The 24,602-nt window shown below is 43.6% G+C and overlaps 1 protein-coding gene across 1 annotated transcript in view; it reads left to right on the forward strand.

Annotated features, from left to right (window-relative positions):
- FANCM (FA complementation group M) overlaps window positions 1-24,602 on the forward strand; it is a 337,857-nt gene that overhangs the window by 241,830 nt on the left and 71,425 nt on the right. The window contains exons 10-13 of the mRNA XM_063947525.1: window positions 12,622-12,828; window positions 16,275-16,503; window positions 18,964-19,112; window positions 22,339-22,491. Coding sequence (XP_063803595.1) covers window positions 12,622-12,828; window positions 16,275-16,503; window positions 18,964-19,112; window positions 22,339-22,491 — 738 coding nt within the window. The remainder of the gene's footprint in view (window positions 1-12,621; window positions 12,829-16,274; window positions 16,504-18,963; window positions 19,113-22,338; window positions 22,492-24,602) is intronic.

Below are 24,602 nucleotides of genomic sequence, written 5' to 3' on the forward strand. Positions count from 1 at the left end.
GGGGACCCCTTAAATCAAGGGTTCCCATCCTCCAGCCACCCAAGGGCCAGGGGTGAAGCCCGAGGCTGTCCCCCCCATCCAAGGGCTGCGGATGGGGGGCTGATAGCCTTGAGAAAATGACAAGAATATTGTTTTTTCCTGTAGTACTACAAGTCCCAGCAAGCCTCCCCCGCAAGCTGGTACTTGGAGAACCACAAGTACCAGCATGCGGGAGAAAAACGGGCCCGCTGGTACCTGTAGTACTACTGGGAAAAAAATACCCAAATAAAAACAGGAGACACACACCTTGAGAGTAAAACTTTATTTCACACCTGCCGACACACACATACTTACCTATGTTGACCCGCCGACTGCCACGTCTCCTGATCCGACGATCCGGGGTACCTGTGAATAAAATTATACTCACCTCAATCCAGTGTCCAGATATAAATCCTCGTACTTGGCAAAAAAAATAAACGAACACCCGGACCAGCGGACTGAAAGGGGTCCCATGTTTACACATGGGATCCCTTTCCCCGAATGCCGGAACCCCACGTGACTCCTGTCACAGAGGTCCCTTCAGCCAATCAGGAAGCGCTACTTCGTTGCACTCACCTGATTGGCTGTATGCGCGTCTGAGCTCAGAAAGCGCATCGCACAGCTCCCTCCATTACTTTCAATGGTGGGAACTTTGCAGTCAGCGGTGGGGTTACCCGCGGTCAGCCGCTGACCGCGGGTGACCTCACCGCTAACCGCAAAGTTCCCACCATTGAGTATAATGGAGAGGCTTTGCGATGCGCTATCTGACAGCTCAGACGTGCAGCCAATCAGCAGAGTGCCAGGACGTTGCGCTCGCTGATTGGCTTAAGAGACCTTTCTGTGACAGCAGTCACGGGGGGGGGTCTCTGCATTCGGGGAAAGGGGTCCCATGTGTAAACATGGGACCCCTTTCAGTCCGGCTTGGTCGGGTGTTCGTTTATTTTTTTTGCCAAGTACGAGGATTTATATCTGGACACTGGATTGAGGTGAGTATAATTTTATTCACAGGTACCCCGGATCGTCGGATCAGGAGACGTGGCAGTCGGCGGGTCAACATAGGTAAGTATGTGTGTGTCGGCAGGTGTGAAATAAAGTTTTACTCTCAAGGTGTGTGTCTCCTGTTTTTATTTGGGTATTTTTTTCCAGTAGTACTACAGGTACCAGCGGGCCTGTTTTTCTCCCGCATGCTGGTACTTGTGGTTCTCCAAGTACCAGCTTGCGGGGGAGGCTTTCTGGGACTTGTAGTGCTACAGCAAAAAACAATATTCTTGTCATTTTCTCAAGGCTATCAGCCCCCCATCCGCAGCCCTTGGATGGGGGGGACAGCCTCGGGCTTCACCCCTGGCCCTTGGGTGGCTGGGGGGGCGGACCCCTTGATTGAAGGGGTCCCCACTCCCCCAGGGTACCCCGGCCAGGGGTGACTAGTTGGATATTTAATGCCACGGCCGCAGGGCGCTGTATAAAAGTGACCCCCGGCTGTGGCATTATCTGTCCAGCTAGTGGAGCCCGATGCTGGTGTAAAAAATACGGGGGACCCCTACTCTTTTTGTCCCCCGTATTTTTTGCACCAGCACCAGGCGCAGAGCCCGGTGCTGGTTTTAAAAATACGGGGGATCCCCTGTCATTTTTCCCCCCGGATTTTTAGAACCAGGACCGGCTCGAAGAGCCCGAGGCTGGTTATACTTTGGAGGGGGGACCCCACGCCATTTTTTTCCGGGATTTTACTATTCCATCTAAAAAAAAAAATATATATATATATATATATATATATATATATATATATATATATATATATATATATATATATATTTTTAAAAATATATAAATAATACTTGTGCCTCCCAAAAAGACAAACCAAATACCTAATCCCTTCTAATATAAATAGATATGCTATTACCAATAAAAAAAAACACCAAAAAAAACATGTTTTAAATTTTTTTTATTAGATTCACCCACCAAAGTGTGGCGGATTGAAAATGACGAATTTACTGTCTAAAAGCACTGTTGTCGAATTTCCAAACTTCAATTGAATATACTTTTGTCGAATTGCCGCATTTGTACCATTGCAGAAATGTCGAATTTGACAAATGTCGAATTTTGAAAGTCCGTTTTTTTTGACGGAAAGTACTGAATTGCATTGTCGAATTTTTTTTTTTTTTTTGGCGAAAAAGTCCAGCTCTTCGACAATTTCGGGAATTTGACCGCAATTGCATTTACCCCTATATGTCTTTAAGTGTATTCGGCAGCAAAACCCCACAGAATGGTCCTCTGGCTGAAACATAGAATTTGACGCAGATAAGAACCACTTGGCCCATCTATCCTGCCCCTTTTTTTTTTTTAACCATATTTTTAGCTCAAACCTTATTTGGTCCTTATTTCTTTGTAAGTATTTTCTTATGTCTATCCCATGCATGTTTAAATTGCTCTACAGTGTTAGACTCTACCACCTCTGATGGGAGGCTATTCCACCTGTCCACTACCCTTTCTGTGAAGTAATTTTTCCCCAAATTTCCCCTGAACCTCTCCCCTTCCAGTCTCGGTGCATGTCCTTGTGTCCTATTGCTTCTCTTCATTTGGAGAATGTTTCCCTCCTGGACTTTGTTAAAACCCTTGATATATTTGTAAGTTTCTATCATGTCCTCCTTTCCCTTCTCTGCTCCAAACTATACATATTGAGATATTTTAGTCTTTCTGGGTATGTTTTGTGATGTAGGCCATGCACCATTTTAGTTACCCTTCTGAAAGGGCCTTTTGGATAGATAAAGGGGAATTGTTTCTTTAGGGTGCGCCTATTTATAAAGATTTTTATAGGTTTATACCTTTTATGTGCATCAAACATATATCAAAAATACAGAAAATATTCAATTTGCTACGACAGATTGTTCATTGAGTACAACCAAATAGAATTTTCTCTATCGTCCTAGTGGATGCTGGGGTTCCTGAAAGGACCATGGGGAATAGCGGCTCCGCAGGAGACAGGGCACAAAAAGTAAAGCTTTAGGATCAGGTGGTGTGCACTGGCTCCTCCCCCTATGACCCTCCTCCAAGCCTCAGTTAGATTTTTGTGCCCGGCCGAGAAGGGTGCAATCTAGGTGGCTCTCCTAAAGAGCTGCTTAGAAAAGTTTAGCTTAGGTTTTTTATTTTACAGTGAGTCCTGCTGGCAACAGGATCACTGCAACGAGGGACTTAGGGGAGAAGAAGTGAACTCACCTGCGTGCAGGATGGATTGGCTTCTTTGGCTACTGGACATTAGCTCCAGAGGGACGATCACAGGTACAGCCTGGATGGTCACCGGAGCCTCGCCGCCGGCCCCCTTGCAGATGCTGAAACGAGAAGAGGTCCAGAATCGGCGGCAGAAGACTCCTCAGTCTTCTTAAGGTAGCGCACAGCACTGCAGCTGTGCGCCATTTCCTCTCAGCACACTTCACACGGCAGTCACTGAGGGTGCAGGGCGCTGGGAGGGGGGCGCCCTGGGAGGCAAATGAAAACCTTTTTTGGCTAAAAATACCTCACATATAGCCTCCGGGGGCTATATGGAGATATTTAACCCCTGCCAGAATCCATTAAAGAGCGGGAGACGAGGCCGCCGAAAAAGGGGCGGGGCCTATCTCCTCAGCACACAGCGCCATTTTCCCTCACAGAAAGGCTGGAGGGAAGGCTCCCAGGCTCTCCCCTGCACTGCACTACAGAAACAGGGTTAAAACAGAGAGGGGGGGCACTAATTTGGCGTTATAAATATATAAAAGATGCTATAAGGGAAAACACTTATATAAGGTTGTCCCTATATAATTATAGCGTTTTTGGTGTGTGCTGGCAAACTCTCCCTCTGTCTCTCCAAAGGGCTAGTGGGTCCTGTCCTCTATCAGAGCATTCCCTGTGTGTGTGCTGTGTGTCGGTACGTGTGTGTCGACATGTATGAGGACGATGTTGGTGAGGAGGCGGAGCAATTGCCTGTAATGGTGATGTCACTCTCTAGGGAGTCGACACCGGAATGGATGGCTTATTTAGGGAATTACGTGATAATGTCAACACGCTGCAAGGTCGGTTGACGACATGAGACGGCCGACAAACAATTAGTACCGGTCCAGACGTCTCAGAAACACCGTCAGGGGTTTTAAAACGCCCGTTTACTTTAGTCGGTCGACACGGACACTGAATCCAGTGTCGACGGTGAATAAACAAACGTATTCCTTATTAGGGCCACACGTTAAGGGCAATGAAGGAGGTGTTACATATTTCTGATACTACAAGTACCACAAAAGAGGGTATTATGTGGGATGTGAAAAAACTACCGTAGTTTTTCCTGAATCAGATAAATTAAATGAAGTGTGTGATGATGCGTGGGTTCCCCCCGATAGAAAATTATGGGCGGTATACCCTTTCCCGCCAGAAGTTAGGGCGCGTTGGGAAACACCCCTTAGGGTGGATAAGGCGCTCACACGCTTATCAAAACAAGTGGCGGTACCGTCTATAGATAGGGCCGTCCTCAAGGAGCCAGCTGACAGGAGGCTGGAAAATATCATAAAAAGTATATACACACATACTGGTGTTATACTGCGACCAGCGATCGCCTCAGCCTGGATGTGCAGAGCTGGGGTGGCTTGGTCGGATTCCCTGACTAAAAATATTGATACCCTTGACAGGGACAGTATTTTATTGACTATAGAGCATTTAAAGGATGCATTTTCTATATATGCGAGATGCACAGAGGGATATTTGCACTCTGGCATCAAGAGTAAGTGCGATGTCCATATCTGCCAGAAGATGTTTATGGACACGACAGTGGTCAGGTGATGCAGATTCCAAACGGCACAAAGGTGTATTGCCGTATAAAGGAAGAGGAGTTATTTGGGGTCGGTCCATCGGACCTGGTGGCCACGGCAACTGCTGGAAAATCCACCGTTTTTACCCTAAGTCACATCTCTGCAGAAAAAGACACCGTCTTTTCAGTCTCAGTCCTTTCGTCCCTATAAGAGTCATATCTGCCCAGGGATAGAGGAAAGGGAAGAAGACTGCAGCAGGCAGCCCATTCCCAGGAACAGAAGCGTTCCACCGCTTCTGCCAAGCTCTCAGCATGACGCTGGGACCGTACAGGACCCCTGGATCCTACATGTAGTATCCCAGGGGTACAGATTGGAATGTCGAGACGTTTCCCCTTCGCAGGCTCCTGAAGTCTGGTTTACCAAGGTCTCCCTCCGACAAGGAGGCAGTATGGGAAACAATTCACAAGCTGTATTCCCAGCAGGTGATAATCAAATTACCCCTCCTACAACAAGAAAAGGGGTATTATTCCACATTATATTGTGGTACTGAAGCCAGAAGGCTAGGTGAGACCTATTCTAAATCTAAAAAAATTTGAACACTTACAAAGGTTCAAATCAAGATGGAGTCACTCAGAGCAGTGATAACGAACCAGGAAGAAGGGGACTATATAGTGTCCCGAGACATCAGGGATGCTTACCTCCATGTCCAAAATTTGCCCTTCTCACTAAGGGTACCTCAGGTTCGTGGTACAGAACTGTCACTATCAGTTTCAGACGCTGCCGTTTGGATTGTCCACGGCACCTCGGGTCTTTACCAAGGTAATGGCCGAAATGATGATTCTTCTTCGAAGAAAAGGCGTCTTAATTATCCCTTACTTGGACGATCTCCTGATAAGGGCAAAGTCCAGGGAACAGTTGGAGGTCGGAGTAGCACTATCTCGGATACTGCTACAACAGCACGGGTGGATTCTAAATATTCCAAAATCGCAGCTGATCCCGACGACAAGTCTGCTGTGCCTAGGGATGATTCTGGACACAGTCCAGAAAAAGGTGTTTTCTCCCGGAAGAGAAAGCCAGGGAGTTATCCGAGCTAGTCAGGAACCTCCTAAAATCAGTGCATCATTGCACAAGGGTCCTGGTAAAGATGGTGACTTCCTACGAAGCAATTCCATTCGGCAGATTTCACGCAAGAATTTTTCAGTGGGATCTGCTGGACAAATGGTCCGGATCGCATCTTCAGATGCATCAGCGGATAACCCTATATCCAAGGACAAGGGTGTCTCTCCTGTGGTGGTTACAGAGTGCTCATCTTCTAGAGGGCCGCAGATTCGGCATTCAGGATTGGATGCTGGTGACCACGGAGGCCAGCCCGAGAGGCTGGGGAGCAGTCACACAAGGAAAAAATTTCCAGGGAGTGTGATCAAGTCTGGAGACTTTTCTCCACATAAATATACTGGAGCTAAGGGTAAATTTATAATACTCTAAGCTTAGCAAGACCTCTGCTTCAAGGTCAGCCGGTATTGATCCAGTGGGAAAAACATCACGGCAGTCGCCCACGTAAATAGACAGGGCGGCACAAGAAGCAGGAGGGCAATGGCAAAAACTGCAAGGACTTTTCGCTGGGCGGAAAATCATGTGATAGCACTGTCAGCAGTGTTTCATTCCGGGAATGGAAACTGGGCAGCAGACTTCCTCAGCAGGCACGACCTCCACCCGGCAGAATGGAAACTTCATCGGGAAGTTTTCCACATGATTGTAAACCGTTGGGAAATACCAAAGGTGGACATGATGGCGTCCCGTCTGAACAAAAAACGGGACAGGTATTGCGCCAGGTTAAGAGACCCTCAGGCAATAGCTGTGGACGTTCTGGTAACACCATGGATGTACCAGTCGGTGTATGTGTTCCATCCTCTGCTTCTCATACCTAAGGTACTGAGACTTATAAGACGTAGAGGAGTAAGAACTATACTCATGGCTCCGGATTGGCCAAGAAGGACTTGGTACCCGGAACTTCAAGAGATGCTCACAGAGGACTTATGGCCTCTGCCGCTAAGAAGGGACTTGTTTCAGCAAGTACCATGTCTGTTCCAAGACTTACCGCAGCTGCGTTTGACGGCATGGCGGTGGAACGCCGGATCCTAAGGGAAAAAGGCATTCCGGAAGAGGTCATTCCTACCCTGGTCAAAGCCAGAAAGGAGGTGACCGCACAACATTATCACCACATGTGGCAAAAATATGTTGCGTGGTGTGAGGCCAGAAAGGCCCCACGAAGAAATGTCAACTCGGTCGATTCCTGCATTTCCTGCAAACAGGAGTGTCTATGGGCCTCAAATTGGGGTCCATTAAGGTTCAAATTTCGGCCCTGTCGATTTTCTTCCAGAAAGAAGTGGCTTCAGTTCCTGAAGTCCAGAAGTTTGTCAAGGGAGTATTGCATATACAACCCCCTTTTGTGCCTCCAGTGGCACTGTGGGATCTCAACGTAGTTCTGGGATTCCTCAAATCACATTGGTTTAAAACCAGTCAAATCTGTGGATTTGAAGCATCTCACATGAAAAGTGACCATGCTCTTGGCCCTGGCCTGGACCAGGCGAGTGTCAAATTGGTGGTTTTTTTCTCAAAAAAGCCCATATCTGGTTGTCCATTTGGACAGGGCAGAGCTGCGGACTCGTCCCCAGTTCTCTCCCTAAGGTGGTGTCAGTGTTTCACCTGAACCAGCTTATTTTGGTGCCTTGCACCTACTAGGGACTTGGAGGACTCCAGGTTGCTAGATGTTGTCAGGGCCCTGTAAATATAGGTTCCAGGACGGCTGGAGTCAGGAAAACTGACTTGCTGTTATCCTGTATGCACCCAACAAACTGGGTGCTCTTGCTTCTAAGCAGACTATTGCTAGTTGGATGTGTAATACAATTCAGCTTGCACATTCTGTGGCAGGCCTGCCACAGCCAAAATATGTAAATGCCCATTCCACAAGGAAGGTGGGCTTATCTTGGGCGGCTGCCCGAGGGGTCTCGGCTTTACAACTTTGCCGAGCGGCTATTTAGTCAGGGGCAAACACGTTGGTAAAATCCTACAAATTTGATACCCTGGCTAAGGAGGACCTGGAGTTCTCTCATTCGGTGCTGCAGAGTCATCCGCACTCTCCCGCCCGTTTGGGAGCTTTGGTATTATCCCAATGGTCCTTTCAGGAACCCCAGCATCCACTAGGACGATAGAGAAAATAAGAATTTACTTACCGATAATTCTATTTCTCGGAGTCCGTAGTGGATGCTGGGCGCCCATCCCAAGTGCGGATTATCTGCAATACTTGTACATAGTTACAAAAATCGGGTTATTATTGTTGTGAGCCATCTTTTCAGAGGCTCCGCTGTTATCATACTGTTAACTGGGTTCAGATCACAGGTTGTACAGTGTGATTGGTGTGGCTGGTATGAGTCTTACCCGGGATTCAAAATCCTTCCTTATTGTGTACGCTCGTCCGGGCACAGTATCCTAACTGAGGCTTGGAGGAGGGTCATAGGGGGAGGAGCCAGTGCACACCACCTGATCCTAAAGCTTTACTTTTTGTGCCCTGTCTCCTGCGGAGCCGCTATTCCCCATGGTCCTTTCAGGAACCCCAGCATCCACTACGGACTCCGAGAAATAGAATTATCGGTAAGTAAATTCTTATTTTTTTGGAGATATACATATATTTATTAAAATACTTCCTTAAAAATTCTCATAACAGTATTGAAACCTTGTAACAACAAGATATTGTGCTAATACAAAGGTACATTTGAGTTTTCAACAGATTCTTAAAGAACAGCTCTTTTCTTTAATTGTGAATCCAGACAATATATCACCCAACGTGTTTCGTCATCAATGACTTCATCAGGGGTGTCTTTTAGAAAAGGGCAAAAACATAAAAAAGGGTTGATTCAATATACAAAGCACACCGTTTTTACACACATATCATAGTTACTTTCACAGTGTTCTATTCAGTTAATTTAATTCACTTTAGAGAATATGTACGTTTGGTTAATTAAAATCCATTGGATCAAAACTAGGCATAAAATGGATTACTTTACATTGTAATCTTTACGGTGTGGTTCATTCCGTACAGAATATATATTTTGTATAATGTTAGAATAGAGAAACTTGAAAGTTTTTCGAAAACATTTTTGACATACTGTAGCTTTACTTTAATGAAGAAGAAGGAAAAAGGCATTAATGAAGAATGGTACAAACTGTATCAACTCTGCTAGGAGGGGAAGAAGAAGAATGGAGATGGTATCCTCCCTTCAGAATGAGTTGCAAAAATGATTTACAAAATGTAATCACATTTTTACAGTAAATTCATATAATACATACAAAGGTTCTAAGTGATGGTAATTTATGAGACCCAATTGTCATAAACTAATAATTGGTCATATTTATATTTGATTTTGTGATAGGTACTTACTCAGTTTTAATGGACTTTCAGCTATTATGTAGTTCTTTCAACTGACCTTTCGTTCAATTTAATATTTATGGCTGATACCTTGATAATAAAAGTTGATTTATAGATTTAAATATTAAAAAGAGAGTAAGGTATGGTAAATTCTAAGTTTCTCATTTGCGTATTGTTTACTTACTTGCTATTTATATGCTTCCTCCTAACCAGATAGTGAATTAGGTGGCTGAATGAAATGTATATATGTGTATGTGTGTGTGTGTATATATATATATATATATATATATATATATATATATATATACGTGTGTGTGTGTGTGTGTGTGTGTGTGTGTGTGTATGTATATATATATATATATATATATATATATATTATATATATATATATATATATATATATGTATATATATATATATATATATATTATATATATATATATATATATATATATATATATATATATATATATATATATAGATGGGGGAAAAGCTTTTCAGCGCTTAACCGCGATACCAAATTATACTAGAATGTAGTCCAGGATATTTATAAATGAACAAAAAAGTCTCCTTTTTCTAGACACTCCCTTTATATTAATCGGGCGTCAGCTCCACCTTAAAGAAAGAAGCATTGGTAAGGTGCTTCATGTGCAATGTAAACAAAAAGAAAGGATAAGGTGGTTTTAAGCGACCAGTGGTGTCTGATGCTAATAGGAGACTCAAATTTAAAAGAAAATATTTTTATTTATTAAATCTAATATGCACCAATAAAAACAAATAAAACAGTAGCCCTAGTTACAAGGGGCTAGAAAAGTTACTAAAAACCGTATATAAAATATAAGTTAGTATAAAATCAATAATACGAACTTAGATAAGACAAGAGAAAAAAACGTCCTAAAAAGTACAAACTTGGACATAAGATCAGCATTAAAAGTATATAAAAAAGTTCTTAGCTTTTAGAGAGGATATGTATCATAGCACCCAACGCGTTTCGTCCTATCTGGACTTCACCCCTTGATGAAGTCCAGATAGGACGAAACGCGTTGGGTGCTATGATACATATCCTCTCTAAAAGCTAAGAACTTTTTTATATACTTTTTATGCTGATCTTATGTCCAAGTTTGTACTTTTTAGGACGTTTTTTTCTCTTGTCTTATCTAAGTTCGTATTATTGATTTTATACTAACTTATATTTTATATACGGTTTTTAGTAACTTTTCTAGCCCCTTGTAACTAGGGCTACTGTTTTATTTGTTTTTATTGGTGCATATTAGATTTAATAAATAAAAATATTTTCTTTTAAATTTGAGTCTCCTATTAGCATCAGACACCACTGGTCGCTTAAAACCACCTTATCCTTTCTTTTTTTTTATATATATATATATATATATATATATATATATATATATATATATATATATATATATATATATAAAATATAGACCTTCAAGTCTTAGTACAAGTACAGCTTGGTGTGCTGGGAGACACCGGGGGTTAATCCCCAATGTATTTCTATCTCTGGCACCTTCCAACAGAAGACTGGGGAAGCCTTCAGGTCACTCATGATGGCCGTGTAATTCACACTTCCAGGGCCATTTATGTTGTGTCCAATAATGCAGCCACTGGCCTTGGCACGCCCAGAAAATGAGCAGGCACACCCGTTTTCTATAATGGCTATCGCCAACCATTCCCCTCCCTCAAACGGTATAGCGGGCACTGCTGCTGTCATTGCAGAAACAGATCTGCACAACTGCAGTAGAGATCCTGCTCATGAACAGATTGAGGAACATCGAGGATGTACGGAAACCATCAGGTTTGTATACAGTACATCTCTGAATTAGGCCCCTACAGTGCGGATTGCATACTGCACATCGATTGCTGGCCTTCATGGCATGGTGAGACTTTACTGTAGAGACCGTACAAACGGCAAACTAGAGCTCTGTCCCAATTATAGGCTTAGGGCTATATTCAATAACTGTCAAAAGCTGCCGTCTTGTCAGAAAGATGGCAGCTTCCGACAGAAGTAGGTCGGAAGGGATTCCGACCTATTCAATAGGGGCTTATTTTTTCCGACAAGTTGGGAATTCCCAACTTGTCGGAAAACACGTGGATCGGCGGAATAGACGCCGATCCACGTACTTCTGTCGGAAAAGGGGCCAAATCCAAAGGTTTTTGCCCCTTTTCCGATAAACTCAATCCGACTTGAAAACAAGTCGGATTGAGGAGAGGGGCAGTGCTGCGGGGGGGAGCAGCATTGATCGGCGGCCGGCGGGGGGAGCTGGCTGCGGGGGGACATGTCTGCGGCAGCAGGGGGAGGCGCTGCAGGGAGAGAGGTGCCTGGCCATCCCCGGCCAGCGCACCTCTCTTCCTGCAGCGCCTCCCCCCGCCGCCGCAGACATGTTAACCCGCTGCCAGCACCTCCCGTGGGCCGCCAATCAATGCTCCCCCCGCCGCCGCAGCACCTCTCTTCCTGCTGCCAGCTCCTCCTGCGGCTCCACACATGTCCCCCACAGCCAGCCCCTCCCGCTCACGGCCGCCGCTCTTTGCTCCCCTGGCCGCTGCTGTCAGCGCATCCGCAGTCGCTGACAGCAGCTGCCTGACAGGGCGGCCAAATCAGACAGTCGGATTTGACCGTCCATTGAATAGGGGTTGTCGGATCTATTCCGACAACTGCATGTCGGAATGGATCCAACTCCTATTAAATATTGCCCTGTATGGAGTAAAACTATTTCAAATGAACCAAACTCCATGCTTTGTTTCCAGCAAATACTTGGTGTTTAAGTTGCCTAAGGGTGCTGCAATTCTGCCCCCAGTAAATTTAGAAGGGGGTGGTGGCTTGTATTGCTTGTTGTTTGCTTGCTTATGTTTGCTGGTGCATTTCACTGCCCATCACCTAGACGCAGTCATTTACCATCAGGTACAGCACTGTTCCTTAGTGATTAGCATTACTGCCTCCCAGCACTTCCCCATCTGTGTGTAGTTTGTATGTCCTACCCATGAATGTGTGGGTTTCTTCCGGGTGCTCTGGTTTCATCCTACACTACATAAACATTCTGGTAGGTTAATTGGATTCTCTCAAATGTTACTCTCGTCTGTGTGCTTGTTTGTTTGGGAATCTAGACTAAGCTACAATGAGCAGGGACTGATATGACGAATAGACAATATTAAAAATAAAGGTTATTATTTAATTATTTAAGGAGATTCTGCAGTCTGTACGGGATGTAGTCACGTTGCCGGCGGCTAGAAATACTGACAGCCGGAATTCTTACAAGGGCTATTCCCAGCCCGCAAGGGGCTTCGCTATGCTTTCCCTGCCAGGATCCCGGTGTCTGTATGATGACCACCGGGATCCCGGCCGCCGGCATACCATTCCCAACCCATCTGTACTGAGAACTTCCTTTCTACCTTTTCCTAGGTGGTGAAGCGGTTCCGGGAGGGAGGGTATAATACTCTGGTCTCCACCTGCGTTGGAGAAGAAGGTCTGGACATCGGCGAGGTGGATCTCATCATTTGCTTTGATGCTCAGAAGAGTCCTATCCGTCTCGTGCAGAGAATGGGACGAACTGGGAGGAAGCGCCAAGGCCGGATAGTAGTCATATTGTGCCAAGGACGGGAGGAGCGGGTATGTTTTCCCATCTCTTTACTCAAAATAATTTTGCACTGATATAGCTGTGTAATGTAGGAATGGTCCTGGGTATTGGGGTGGTAGGATGGAGCAGTGTGGGTAGAGGGGATGTGCTGGACATGGCAGGGTAGAGCTAGGGGGCAGAATGAGGCATATGCCAGGTCCTTGTACTGGTCTACAATAGTGCCATTTTTAGCAATGTTCTCACTTTTTCAAAAACAATGTGTGATCCGGGTTCCCACCTCTCCCCAGCAGAGGTCACCTTAGAAATAGGGGGTTTGTGTGAACCACCAAGACGCTGGTTACGCTGTTAGAAAAGTATCTATAAGCACAGTATATTACCTTGATGTACGATGCTTCTAGGGCTGTTAATGTTTCAAATGACTCCCTCCAGCTAGTGTTCATTAAAATGTTATTCTTGTTCTTTTCCCGGAAAAGTTAAGAATGCTTTTATTATATGAAGTGCATGTGTGTAGCTAAATGAATTGCACTTGTTCACTTATTTCCCCCTCATTCAGCAGTTGGTAGATTGCCCTCATCCAGACACTTGACATTGTTTTATTAGAAAAGGCATCTTCACTCTGTGACCCCTTAAATACGCAGCAGGTACTTGTAACTGGTAAAAGGGAATCGGCAAGACGTAGTCTGTGTACAGACCCGACAGCAAGATGGGAGATGTATTAGCAACACTTATCTCTAGAGGGGACTGCTGTTGTAGCAATTGTACATACAGGAACCCAGCATGGTTTTGATATTGCTTTAACAAAGCATTGAGCTTTTTATATAATGCCATAGCTGGAAAAGCTCACAGTATGAAACAAGTACCTTTTTGTTTTCTTCTTTAAACGCAGTTAATACTTGAAACGCTGATACGTATAATGCTGTCCGAAACGGGATATGGTCATTAGGTCGACACAGCTTAGGTCGACAGTCATTAGGTCGACCACTGAAGGTTGACATGGTCATTAGGTCAAAAGGTTAACATGAGTTTTTCGCAATTTTTTTCTTTTTTTTCTTTTCTTTTTTCTCTTTTCTTTTTTCATACTTAATGATCCATGTGGACTACGATTCGAACGGTAACCTGTGCCGAGCGAAGCGAGTCACCTTGCCAGAAGCATGGCGAGCCATGCGAGGAGACACTGTGCACTAATTGGGGTTCCCTGTCACTTTACGAAGAAAATGGCGCCAAAAACAGTAAAAAAAACAACACATGTCGACCTAATGACCATGTCGACCTATTGTCCCTGTCGACATAATGCATGTCGACCTTCCATGGTTGACCTAATGACTGTTGACCTAAGTTGTGTCTATCCAACGACCCATACCCGGCCGAAACAATGGGCAAGATCGGAGGTTATGGTCTTTACATTTATGACCATTCGTAAAGCAAAATACATACTAAACGTCTCTCCTGTTTAACCGTGTAAAGAAAAGGATGTAACGGCCCCACGTATATATTGAGGTGCCCACATGAAAAGTAGAATCTCCATCCAGTTCATTTTTTCAGCATTAACATTTAATTATATGTGCTGTAACCCACAGTAACTATGATTCACTATTCTAGTACAGTTTAGAAAAAAGAAAATCAAGTCTGCAGCACCAGGTCCAATCAGTCAGTTTTCATAAATGCCCCAGAACAATTTTCTTGCATTTTATAACATTTTAAAGCTATTTAGACAAGGCCGCATAAAGTACAGTGGCTTTCACCTTTGCTTCAGCGCTGTCTGTATTGCCTCTTTCCGCCTATTTGTTTTATATATATATATTAAATTAATTTACAGTAGGGAAAGTTTAAGTTCACAATATGAAATAGTAGTAAGAATGTGCCCTCAGAGTGGGGGTAGGGAACAGTGTCACTGACTCCGATCTAGAGGAGTAATAGTTGTCTATCTTGACATGCCTATTTAATGCTTGGCGCTGATTTATAAACTAGAAGCCACAATACTTAATTCCTTTTAGTTTTTATTTACAGCATGAAGCCAAATTAGGTTAAAAAAAAAAAATCTGTGGTGTTAAACAACATTTTAAATTCAGCTGCTTATATCTCCAAAGGAAACATTATTTAATTATGACATCAGTGCAGCTACCTCCCTGGGTCGGCGCCACCTTACTGCTATAACATAAGACTCCAAACTTCTTTAGTTCATGTGATGGCATTACCTAAAGTTGCTCTCCCAAACCTTGCAAGGAGTTCTGCCTATTTTTGAAGTCCAATAGCAAAAAAATATCAGAATCATTTTTTTTTTTTTAAAACAACCATCATTGAAAAGAGCAAATTCTGCATGCTGAAGGGAGAAAGCAAGATGTAAAGTAAGGCCATTTTTGGCTTGCAATGTTCTGAAAAGATTTTTTTTTCTTCAGTGGCTGTTATATAGCGACAAGAGCTAGAACCCTCTGTTTAGGTGTCCTTGTATAACCTTTGCTGGTGATTTCTGACGTTTGTATATGATTGCTGCAGACTAATATTTGTTTTGCAAATGAAACTGAACGTTAGAAAAAATAAAGTCTCTCACTGCAAGTCTGACGATCCATTTAGACTTTTCTAAATTAATAACAAAAAATTATTTTATTTCGTTGGTCTATGGTGGCTGTGCCACTACCAATTCTTAAAGAAATGATAACCTCATCACCAAGGGGCCACGCACGATAGCCATGCATTATCAGCCACGGGTGGTGTGGGTTTCTTTGTCTTAGGTTCCCAATTCTGAAATGGGGTTTCTTTTCCCTAGGTTCCCAAGCCTAAATTTGAGTTTCTTTATGGTTCTCAAGCCAGAGCTGCTGTTTTAATTCATGGTAACAGAATTTTCATCAACGTTTACCACAGTTGCTGGTTACAGATAATCTGCCACATCTGGCTGGTTGGAATGAAAATCTGCTGATGGATGAGCGCAAATTACAATTGACCATTAGCTTCCAAACACTGGAAAACAAACAAAAACTGTCATTCATACAAATTGGTTAAATCATGGACAGGTTTTGTCCATTTTCCAGTATTTGGGAGTAAATGGTCATTTGTCATTTGCTTTTATCCATTACCAGATTTTCATTCCAACCAGCCAGATCTGTCAGATAATCTGCCAGATAATTGTATAGTGTACAGGGTGATTCAAAAGTCACAGTACACCCTTTTATTTCAAATACTGTGCAGGAAATGGGAAAACTGAATACTCCAGTAAGGTTTGGGTGAGGTGGGCTATCTTTTTAGGGTGTGTACCGAACATGGGTGCCATCTTGAAATCGGCCATCTTGAATCGAAGTCAGTTTTCCCATTTTCTGCATAGTTTTTGAAACAAAGGGATGTACTGCGACTTTTGAATCACCCTGTATTCCTAGCTTTATTAAGAGATCCCAAGTAAATCCATAGAAGGTGAATTCTTTCTATATATCCTACATGCCAATAAGTTCTGGATCTATAACCGCTGGCTTGCATTTCTTTTCTACAGACTTATAACCAGAGCCAAAGTAATAAAAGGAGCATCCATAAGGCCATTGTGGGAAATGACACATTTTTCCAACTTCACCATCAAAGCCCCCGTATGGTACCTGATGGGTTAAACCCCACAGTACACAAGATGTTCATCACACAACCAACCTATGATGTTAAAGAGGTCCCCAAAGACCGACGTTCTAATCTGGTTCACCGTAAATCCTCCTTGTTCTTTAATGGGGAAGGTGAGTCATACTAACAATTGTAGAGCTAGACTTTCTTGTGACATACTGTTTGGGCGCAACAGCACCTTCCTCCTTTATAGTGAATGTTTCCTTTATATTCTGTACTTTCACATTTTAGGAATTGTCCCCTTAGAAACCATTTTCTCTTTCCATTGATCATCATTTGTGGCGTAAATCTGATGTGTTTTTACTAGAGCAGCTATATTATCTTTTAAGAGAACAGAAGTGACTAAAGAAAAATAAACCAGCTGCAGCTCCAACAGTAAAACAGTAATTTGTTTAGGTTTTTTTTATACACACAAAATACCTGTCCACTGTACAGTCTCTTTAAATATGTACAGTAACTATAAATGTTGTAATTTTAATGTACGTTTAACCACTTGCCTGGCATGGTCGCATCAGATGCGACCACACCAGCAAGTGCTTTATCTGACCTGGTTGCACAGAATGCGACCAGTCAGAAACAGTCATTGCAACTGCAGGGAAGAAAAACTTCCCTCTGCTGCTGCTCTAAGAGGGACCGGAAGGTCCCTCTGCCTTCCCACGCCATCCCCAAGTGTTTGCCGTGCTGCCGATCATTGCTGATCGGTCAGCATGGCAGGGACCCCCCACTGAGCAGCTGCAGACAATAGCAGCTGCTGGGGAAGTGTAAATTATGCCCCCACTGTGTACCTTGCAGCTGTCAACTTTTCTCAACAATTCAACTTTTCTCAATTTAGAAAAAGTCTCTATTTTTGTGGAAGTAGAATTACACTGTACCCATATGTTTTTAGAAGATGTACAGTGCATCTGGAAAGTATTCACAGCGCTTCACTTTTTCCACATTGTTATGTTACAGCCTTATTCCAAAATGGAATAAATTTAATTTTTTCCCTCCAAAATTCTACACACAATACCCCATAATGACAACGTGAAAAAAAAGTTTTTTTGAGATTTTTGCAAATTTATCAAAAATAAAAAACTAAGGAAACACATGTACATAAGTATTCACAGCCTTTGCTCAATACTTTGTTGATGCACCTTTGGCAGCAATTACAGCCTCAAGTCTTTTTGAATATGATGCCTCAAGTTTGGCACACCTATCTTTGGCCAGTTTCGTCCATTCCTCTTTGCAGCACCTCTGAAGCTCCATCAGGTTGGATGGGAAGCGTCGGTGCACAGCCATTTTCAGATCTCTCCAGAGATATTCAATCGGATTCAAGTCTGGGCTCTGGCTGGGCCACTTAAGTACATTCACAGAGTTGTCCTGAAACCACTCCTTTGATATCTTGGCTGTGTGCTTAGGGTCGTTGTCCTGCTGAATGAGGAACTGTCGCCCCGGTCTCAGGTCAAGAGCGCTCTGGAGCAGGTTTTCATCCAGGATGTCTCCGTATATTGCTGCATTCATCTTTCCCTTTATCCTGACTAGTCTCCCCAGTTCCTGTCGCTGAAAAACATCCCCACAGCATGATGCTGCCACCACCATGCTTCACTGTAGGGATGGTATTGGCCTGGTGAGCAGTGCCTGGTTTCCTCCAAACATGAAGCCTGGCATTCACGCCAAAGAGTTCAATCTTTGTCTCATCAGACCAGAGAAATTTGTTTCTCATGGTCTGAGAGTCCTTCAGGTGCATTTTGGCAAACTCCAGGCGGGCTGCCATTTGCTTTTTACTAAAGAGTGGTTTCCGTCTGGCCAATCTACCATACAGGCATGATTGGTGGATTGCTGCAGAGATTGTTGTCCTTCTGGAAGGTTCTTTTCTCTCCACAGAGGAATGCTGTAGCTCTGACAGTGACCATCGGGTTCTTGGTCACCACCCTGACTAGGACCCTTCTCCCCCAATCGCTCAGTTTAGATGGCCGGCCAGCTCTAGGAAGAGTCCTGGTGGTTCCGATCGTCTTCCATTTACGGATGATGGAGGCCACTGTGCTCATTGGGACCTTCAAATCGGCAGATATTTTTCTGTACCCTTCCCCAGATTTGTGCCTCGAGACAATCCTGTCTCGGAGATCTACAGACAATTCCTTTGACTTAATGCTTGGTTTGTGCTAAGACATGCACTGTCAAGTGTGGGACCTTTATATAGACAGGTGTGTGCCTTTCCAAGTCATGTCCAATCAACTGAATTTACCACGGGTGGACTCCAATTAAGCTGTAGGAACATCTCAAGGATGATCAGTGGAAACAGGATGCACCTGAGCTCATTTTTGAGCTATATGGCAAAGGCTGTGAATATTTATGTACATGTGATTTGTTAGTTTTTTATTTTTAATAAATTTGCAAAAATCTCAAAAAAACTTGTTCACGTTGTCATTATGAGGTATTGTGCGTAGAATTTTGAGAGAGAAAATGAATTTATTTCATTTTGGAATAAGGCTGTAACATAACAAAATGTGGAAAAAGTGAAGCGCTGTGAATAGTTTCCGGATGCACTGTATACATATACACAATAATGTTCTATTAATACCTTCTGTACACAGCCCCAGACAGCATGCAAGACTGGCCTCTATCACATGCAGAGATTGAGACATGGAAGCGCGAGTATCGGCTGGTGGAGTCAGATGGCATAACAGATGTCACTCTGCCCAAAGCACAGTTTGGAATCTTCAGAGATGCAGACACCAGCCCTGTAAGTAGTGGATTCTACTACGTTGCAGAATATTGCATATGTGCATGACCACAGTGGATTTACAGATTGTTCAGGAGCACTTATTTTATAGTACCCACTTTCATTTTGGCAAGGGGTATCAGGAAACAAAGACGAAGTAGAACCAAACATAATGCATATCCTATCCACAAGACAGGAAGGCCATAATCATCTGTTATTATGAATTAAGGAGGAGGTGATACGAAGGGCAGAATGGAGTGGAATCAAGGGCTCCAGCTTGCCGACACTCATTCACCGTTGGTGACCTGCCCAAAGTAGCAACTACAGTATATCAGGCTCAACTGGGCATTGGTCCTGTAGCTTGGTGCTCGTAGGTCAGTCCATGTGGAAATTGCAGATGTTGGTGTCTAAGCTCTTTTTATATTTAAAATGTATTTAACACTGTTAAGTTTCAGTATATTCTTACAGTACAATTATATACTCATGGTCTTAATACAGATACTTAAATGTGTCAGCTCAGTTGTTACCGGTGGTTAAAATTTCATTTAGGGCAACAACTTTAAAATGGAGTATTATGGCTACGTCATCTCAGAAATATCATTATTTGGATTTATTGTAAACAGATTAATGCTAAAGAATATCATCTAGAATACAGTATACATTTTTATTGTTGGGTACTAAAAATAATAATAATAAAAAGAAAACAACAGATAAAATATTAATTTAAAATAGATGTAAAAATAACGTTGTGCGGGGGGCGTGGCTTGACACAGCATGGTGTAGGCAGCTTCCTGCCAGAGCTCCTGCTAATATCCTGATCTATCTCCTGTTTCCCTGGTGTTCTGTGGCTGAAAATTTCTGCAAGAGTGCAGTTCCCCCCCCTGCTCCTGCAGTGTGAATTTTGGGATCCTCGGTGCCAAGAGTCCTAACTTACTGGCTGGTGAAGTCTGTGACTAGATCCTGAGGCAGACTCTGCTCTCAGTGTGGCTGGTGCTCCTGCTGCAGCTCTGCCCTCACTCAGCTGCTGGGGCCAGTGTGCTCTGCAGAGGTTTTGGTGGCAATATCCTGTGGATTTCTGTGCCCTGTCTCCAGCTTTGTCATAATGTGCAAAATCTACCACAACTCTGTAGCTGGTGAGCAGGATGGCTTTGCTTCTATGTCCTTTTATCCTGATTCGGTGCAGCAGCTCTCAGGGCCCCTTAATGAGACTTTATCTGCACCACTTACTATTAAACTACAGCAGGTGCTTACCGCTGTGGGTTCTTCCGAGCAACAAATTACTAATAAACTGGAGGAGCTGAGGGATGACCTTACGCATATTCACCGTGAACTACGGCTGGTGATGGTGCGTGTGGATCCTCCAGCGGTCTCTGTTTCTTTAGTGGTGATTCCATGGTCCCGCGTGAAGATTCAATCTGCAGTCACACAGAGTCACTTATCTGATGAAGAGGGAGAATGGCGACGTAACATCCTCCAGTTTGCTGGTAGTCCGCGAGAGGGAATGGCTTTCCGCTCTAATATTTATTTGGAACAGTGGTTCGGTGTAACCCGTGGATGGAGGTTTTTGTCCCTAATCCGGTTTTCTTCAGCTGCCACTTGTCCCTATACATTTATTTTGACACAACTGTGTGTGACAGCTGATGGCCCAGTTTATCCTTCTGCCCACTCTCGAGGGACTGTCATTTGGCTGGATTACTTTGCTCCAGGGTGGAGTCATCCTCCGGACTGATTTTGCTCACCTTGGAACTGGGAACCATTTCACTGGCCGCTGAGACCCTTACTGTGCTCTGTTCTGTATACTTATTCTCGTTAGCTACTGCGTAATTTCATATTGTTTGTACATCCTTTCAAAGCTCCAGTTGTGTTATACTGCTATTCTTGTTTCATTCTAAATAATTATTTGCATACAACTAATTATTTTCCAGGAGAATTCTGCTCTAATGATTAAGGCCATTTATTTAGTGTTATTGTCACTTATATAGATATTCGTCTGTTTTCCGGCTCAGTGTATCTAAACCTACTGTGTGTGCATTTTTCACTATTTTGCAGGAGCAACTTCCCATATATCGGTTGTGGTCATTTATTTTAATGCTGCATCCACTTCTGTTTATATTATGTCTGTTCTTTACACTCAGTTATCTTGGTATTTGCATAATACTTTACTATTCTATGGGTATAACCTGCTCTATTTAGTTTATGGTCTTTTATTTAATTGCCCCTTTCATTTACAGTAAATCGTGTGCTTATCCTGTAGCTACAGTTTTGTTGTTCTGCCATTCTCGTGCTCATTATAGCTAAATATTTGCGTGCAACACTTACTTTCCGAGAGAATCCTGTTCTAATTGGTGTATGGCCCTTTATATAGTGTTGCATCAGTATTATGTCTGTTTTCCAGCTCCTTGTATCTTAGAACTTGTGCACTTTTAACCATTTTGTCGGAGAAGCTTGACATACTTAGTCTGTGGTCGTTTGTTTTAGTTCCACAGCCATTTATATTTATATTCTGTCTTTAAGCTCAGCTACCTCAGTATTTGCATACTACTTTACTATTCTGTGGGTATAACCTGCTCCACTTAGTTTATGGCCATTTATTTTAGCTGCCCCTGTCAATTATACAATATACTTATCCTGTGTTATAGGGTTGGGGGGTGGAGGGATGTTAGGCATTTAGGTGTAGTGTAGTTAGGGATGGGGTTCTTATGGGGATCCAGGTATGCCCAAGTTGGGGTTAGGTTATACAGGGTGGGGGGTTCTTGGGAGGTTTGCTTTGGGTGTCTTTATTTTATTTTGTGTATTTGTTTTGTTTGTAGGTTAGGGTATATGGGGTGGGGGGGAATGTGAGGCTTTTTGTTTTGATATTCTGATGGATGTGAGTTATTTATATTTTCATTTATGGTATGTCACCTATGCCCCATTATAAATCTGGTTCTCTCATGTGTACACCCGAATGGCGGCTTCGGGTGGCGATTACGTTATCAGTGTTTGATGTGGGGTATTCTGTATGTCATTGTTTTTACTATATCCTGCTATTGTTCCATTTCTCATGTCCGATGGCTTGGTGGCTAATCTTTATTTTGTCATTTATACACTGTTTATGCCCTCCTGTATTATTCCTCATGTTTGCCTTACAATTCATATGCCTCTTTAATGTCTGGGTGTAACTTTTTAAATTTCTAATAAAAATTACACAATTATAAAAAAAAAAAAAAAAAATAACGCTGTGCTGTTGTATGATTATATTTACTAGGACCCAGTCCCCGGAAATGTGCGCGAGCTCTCCCTGTCAGAGTGGAAATTGTGGCAGAATCGTCCTTTACCAACGCATTCGGTTGATCACTCTGTCCGATGTAAGAATTTCATTGCTGTCATGGACCTGATTGAGCAGATGAGACTGGAGGAGGTGAGTCGGTTTAGTACAACTATACAGTGCATTGGCCATTGATAGTGTTTGCTCAGGGGCGTTTTAAGAGAGGAGGAGGCCCGTGTGCAGCCTTCTGCTTCAGGGGCCCCCTCCTCTCTGACTGATGCACAGCATTTAATACTTACCTCTCCGGAGTCCCCCGGCGGTGCCGTCCTTCTCCGCGGCAGCGGCAATAGAGTCTGAGACCAGGCTCTATTGCACATGCGAAAACCTCTGGGAACACGGCGCAGCGGCCATTTTCCTGAAGATTTTGCTAATGTGCATGTGCGAAACTCCGGAAAAATGGCCGCCGTGCCATCTTTCTGGGGTTTTCAGCAGGCGCAATAGAGTGTGTTCACCCTAGTGTTCAAACTCTATTGCGCTGCCGAAAAGGGGTGGCTTCGACGGGGGACTTCAGAGAGGTAAGTATTAAGCAAATGGGTGCAGTGTGCGCGGGGTGGGCCCCCCTGGACCTGGGGGCCCGTGTGCCTCGCACACACTGCACCCATTATAGAAACGCCAATGTGTTTGCTGTAGCTTTGTCCAGTGTATTAAAGATCCACATTCCTGGCTAGATCATTGTTATAATAGGTGAAAACCCTACTGGCTTTTGCGTATTTAACTTTCTTCTTGGGGGTTCATGGTCTTCACAGGGTTAATCTTGGGTATGATACTGGTGCTGCTGCAATACCTATTATGTTATCACTTTATCTGAATTGGAATAACATGTCAAAATGTGATTTCAAATATGACTAAAATTATACTTGTGATTTCAAATATGAATAAAGTTTTACTCGGGTATTTCTGGTTTTGCTTATTGGCTATCCAAAACGCGTGACATCCGTGATCCAATAAGATGCCGTTTCGAGCCCCGAGTAAATCCGAATAAAACCGAACCCGCACAATAAAATATAATATTCAGTGGATCAGCAGCCGTAATCTTAGATTTCAATGCCACTGTGTATGCATAAGCTGACGAAGACTGGCCAGCATTATGGTAACACACCTGCCCCGTATTTCTGAGCTATTTTGGCAGTCTTATTATTATGATTATTATTTTTGCTTTTTGTTATTTCTCCAAAAACTTTTCTACTGTAAAAACTAAACAAAAAACGGCTTATAAACTTAATCAGGATAATATGTAGACCCCATAGATTTTAACAGTGCTTGCAGCAAGTGTAGTAAAATACTGTGTTTCTGCTTTCTCATTATTGTCTTATTCATGGAAGTTCGCAGAAAGCAGTCAGAACTTACAAAACACATTGTTCTCTGCACTGCTTGACATCGCCTCTGCATTAACGTCCTGTTAAATAGGTGACCGTACGGCGCGGTCTTCTTTCTAGAGCTTCATGACACACCGCAAGTGGGGTCATCTGCTTTTGTTAAGACCATAATAGAATAATGTGTTTTCTCTAACGTCCTTGAGGATGCTGGGACTCCGGAAGGACCATGGGGGATAGACGGGCTCCGCAGGAGATAGGGCACTTTAAGAAAGCTTTGGACTCTGGGTGTGCACTGGCTCCTCCCTCTATGCCCCTCCTCCAAACCTCAGTTTTACACTGTGCCCAGAGCAAGATGGGTGCACTGCAGAGAGCTCTCCAGAGTTCTCTGCCTAGAAGCATTTTTGTTTGGATTTTTTTTTTCTACCTTTTACTACTTTTTCACAGGGAGCACTGCTGACAACAGGCTCCCTGCATCAAGGGACTGAGGAGAGAGGAGCAGACCTTCTTGTCAAAGATTGTCTCTGCTTCCTCGGCTACTGGACACCATTAGCTCCAGAGGGGGTGAACGCAGGTTCTTACTGGGCGTCCACCCCCGGAGCCGCGCCGCCGTTCTCCTCACAGAGCTAGAAGTACAGAAGACAGAAGTCGTCAGGCGGCAGAAGCCTTCAGCTTCACTGAGGTAACGCACAGCACTGCAGCTGTGCGTCATTGCTCCCATACACCTCACATACTCCGGTCACTGTAAGGGTGCAGGGCGCAGGGGGGGGCGCCCTGGGCAGCAATATAAACCTCTGCATGGCAAAAAGACAATATACATGTACAGGTGGGCTCTGTACATGTATATAAAAGAGCCCCCGCCATATTTTACTAAGTTTGAGCGGGACAGAA

Source organism: Pseudophryne corroboree, chromosome 12, assembly GCF_028390025.1.
Source record: "Pseudophryne corroboree isolate aPseCor3 chromosome 12, aPseCor3.hap2, whole genome shotgun sequence".
Taxonomy (NCBI): domain Eukaryota; kingdom Metazoa; phylum Chordata; class Amphibia; order Anura; family Myobatrachidae; genus Pseudophryne; species Pseudophryne corroboree.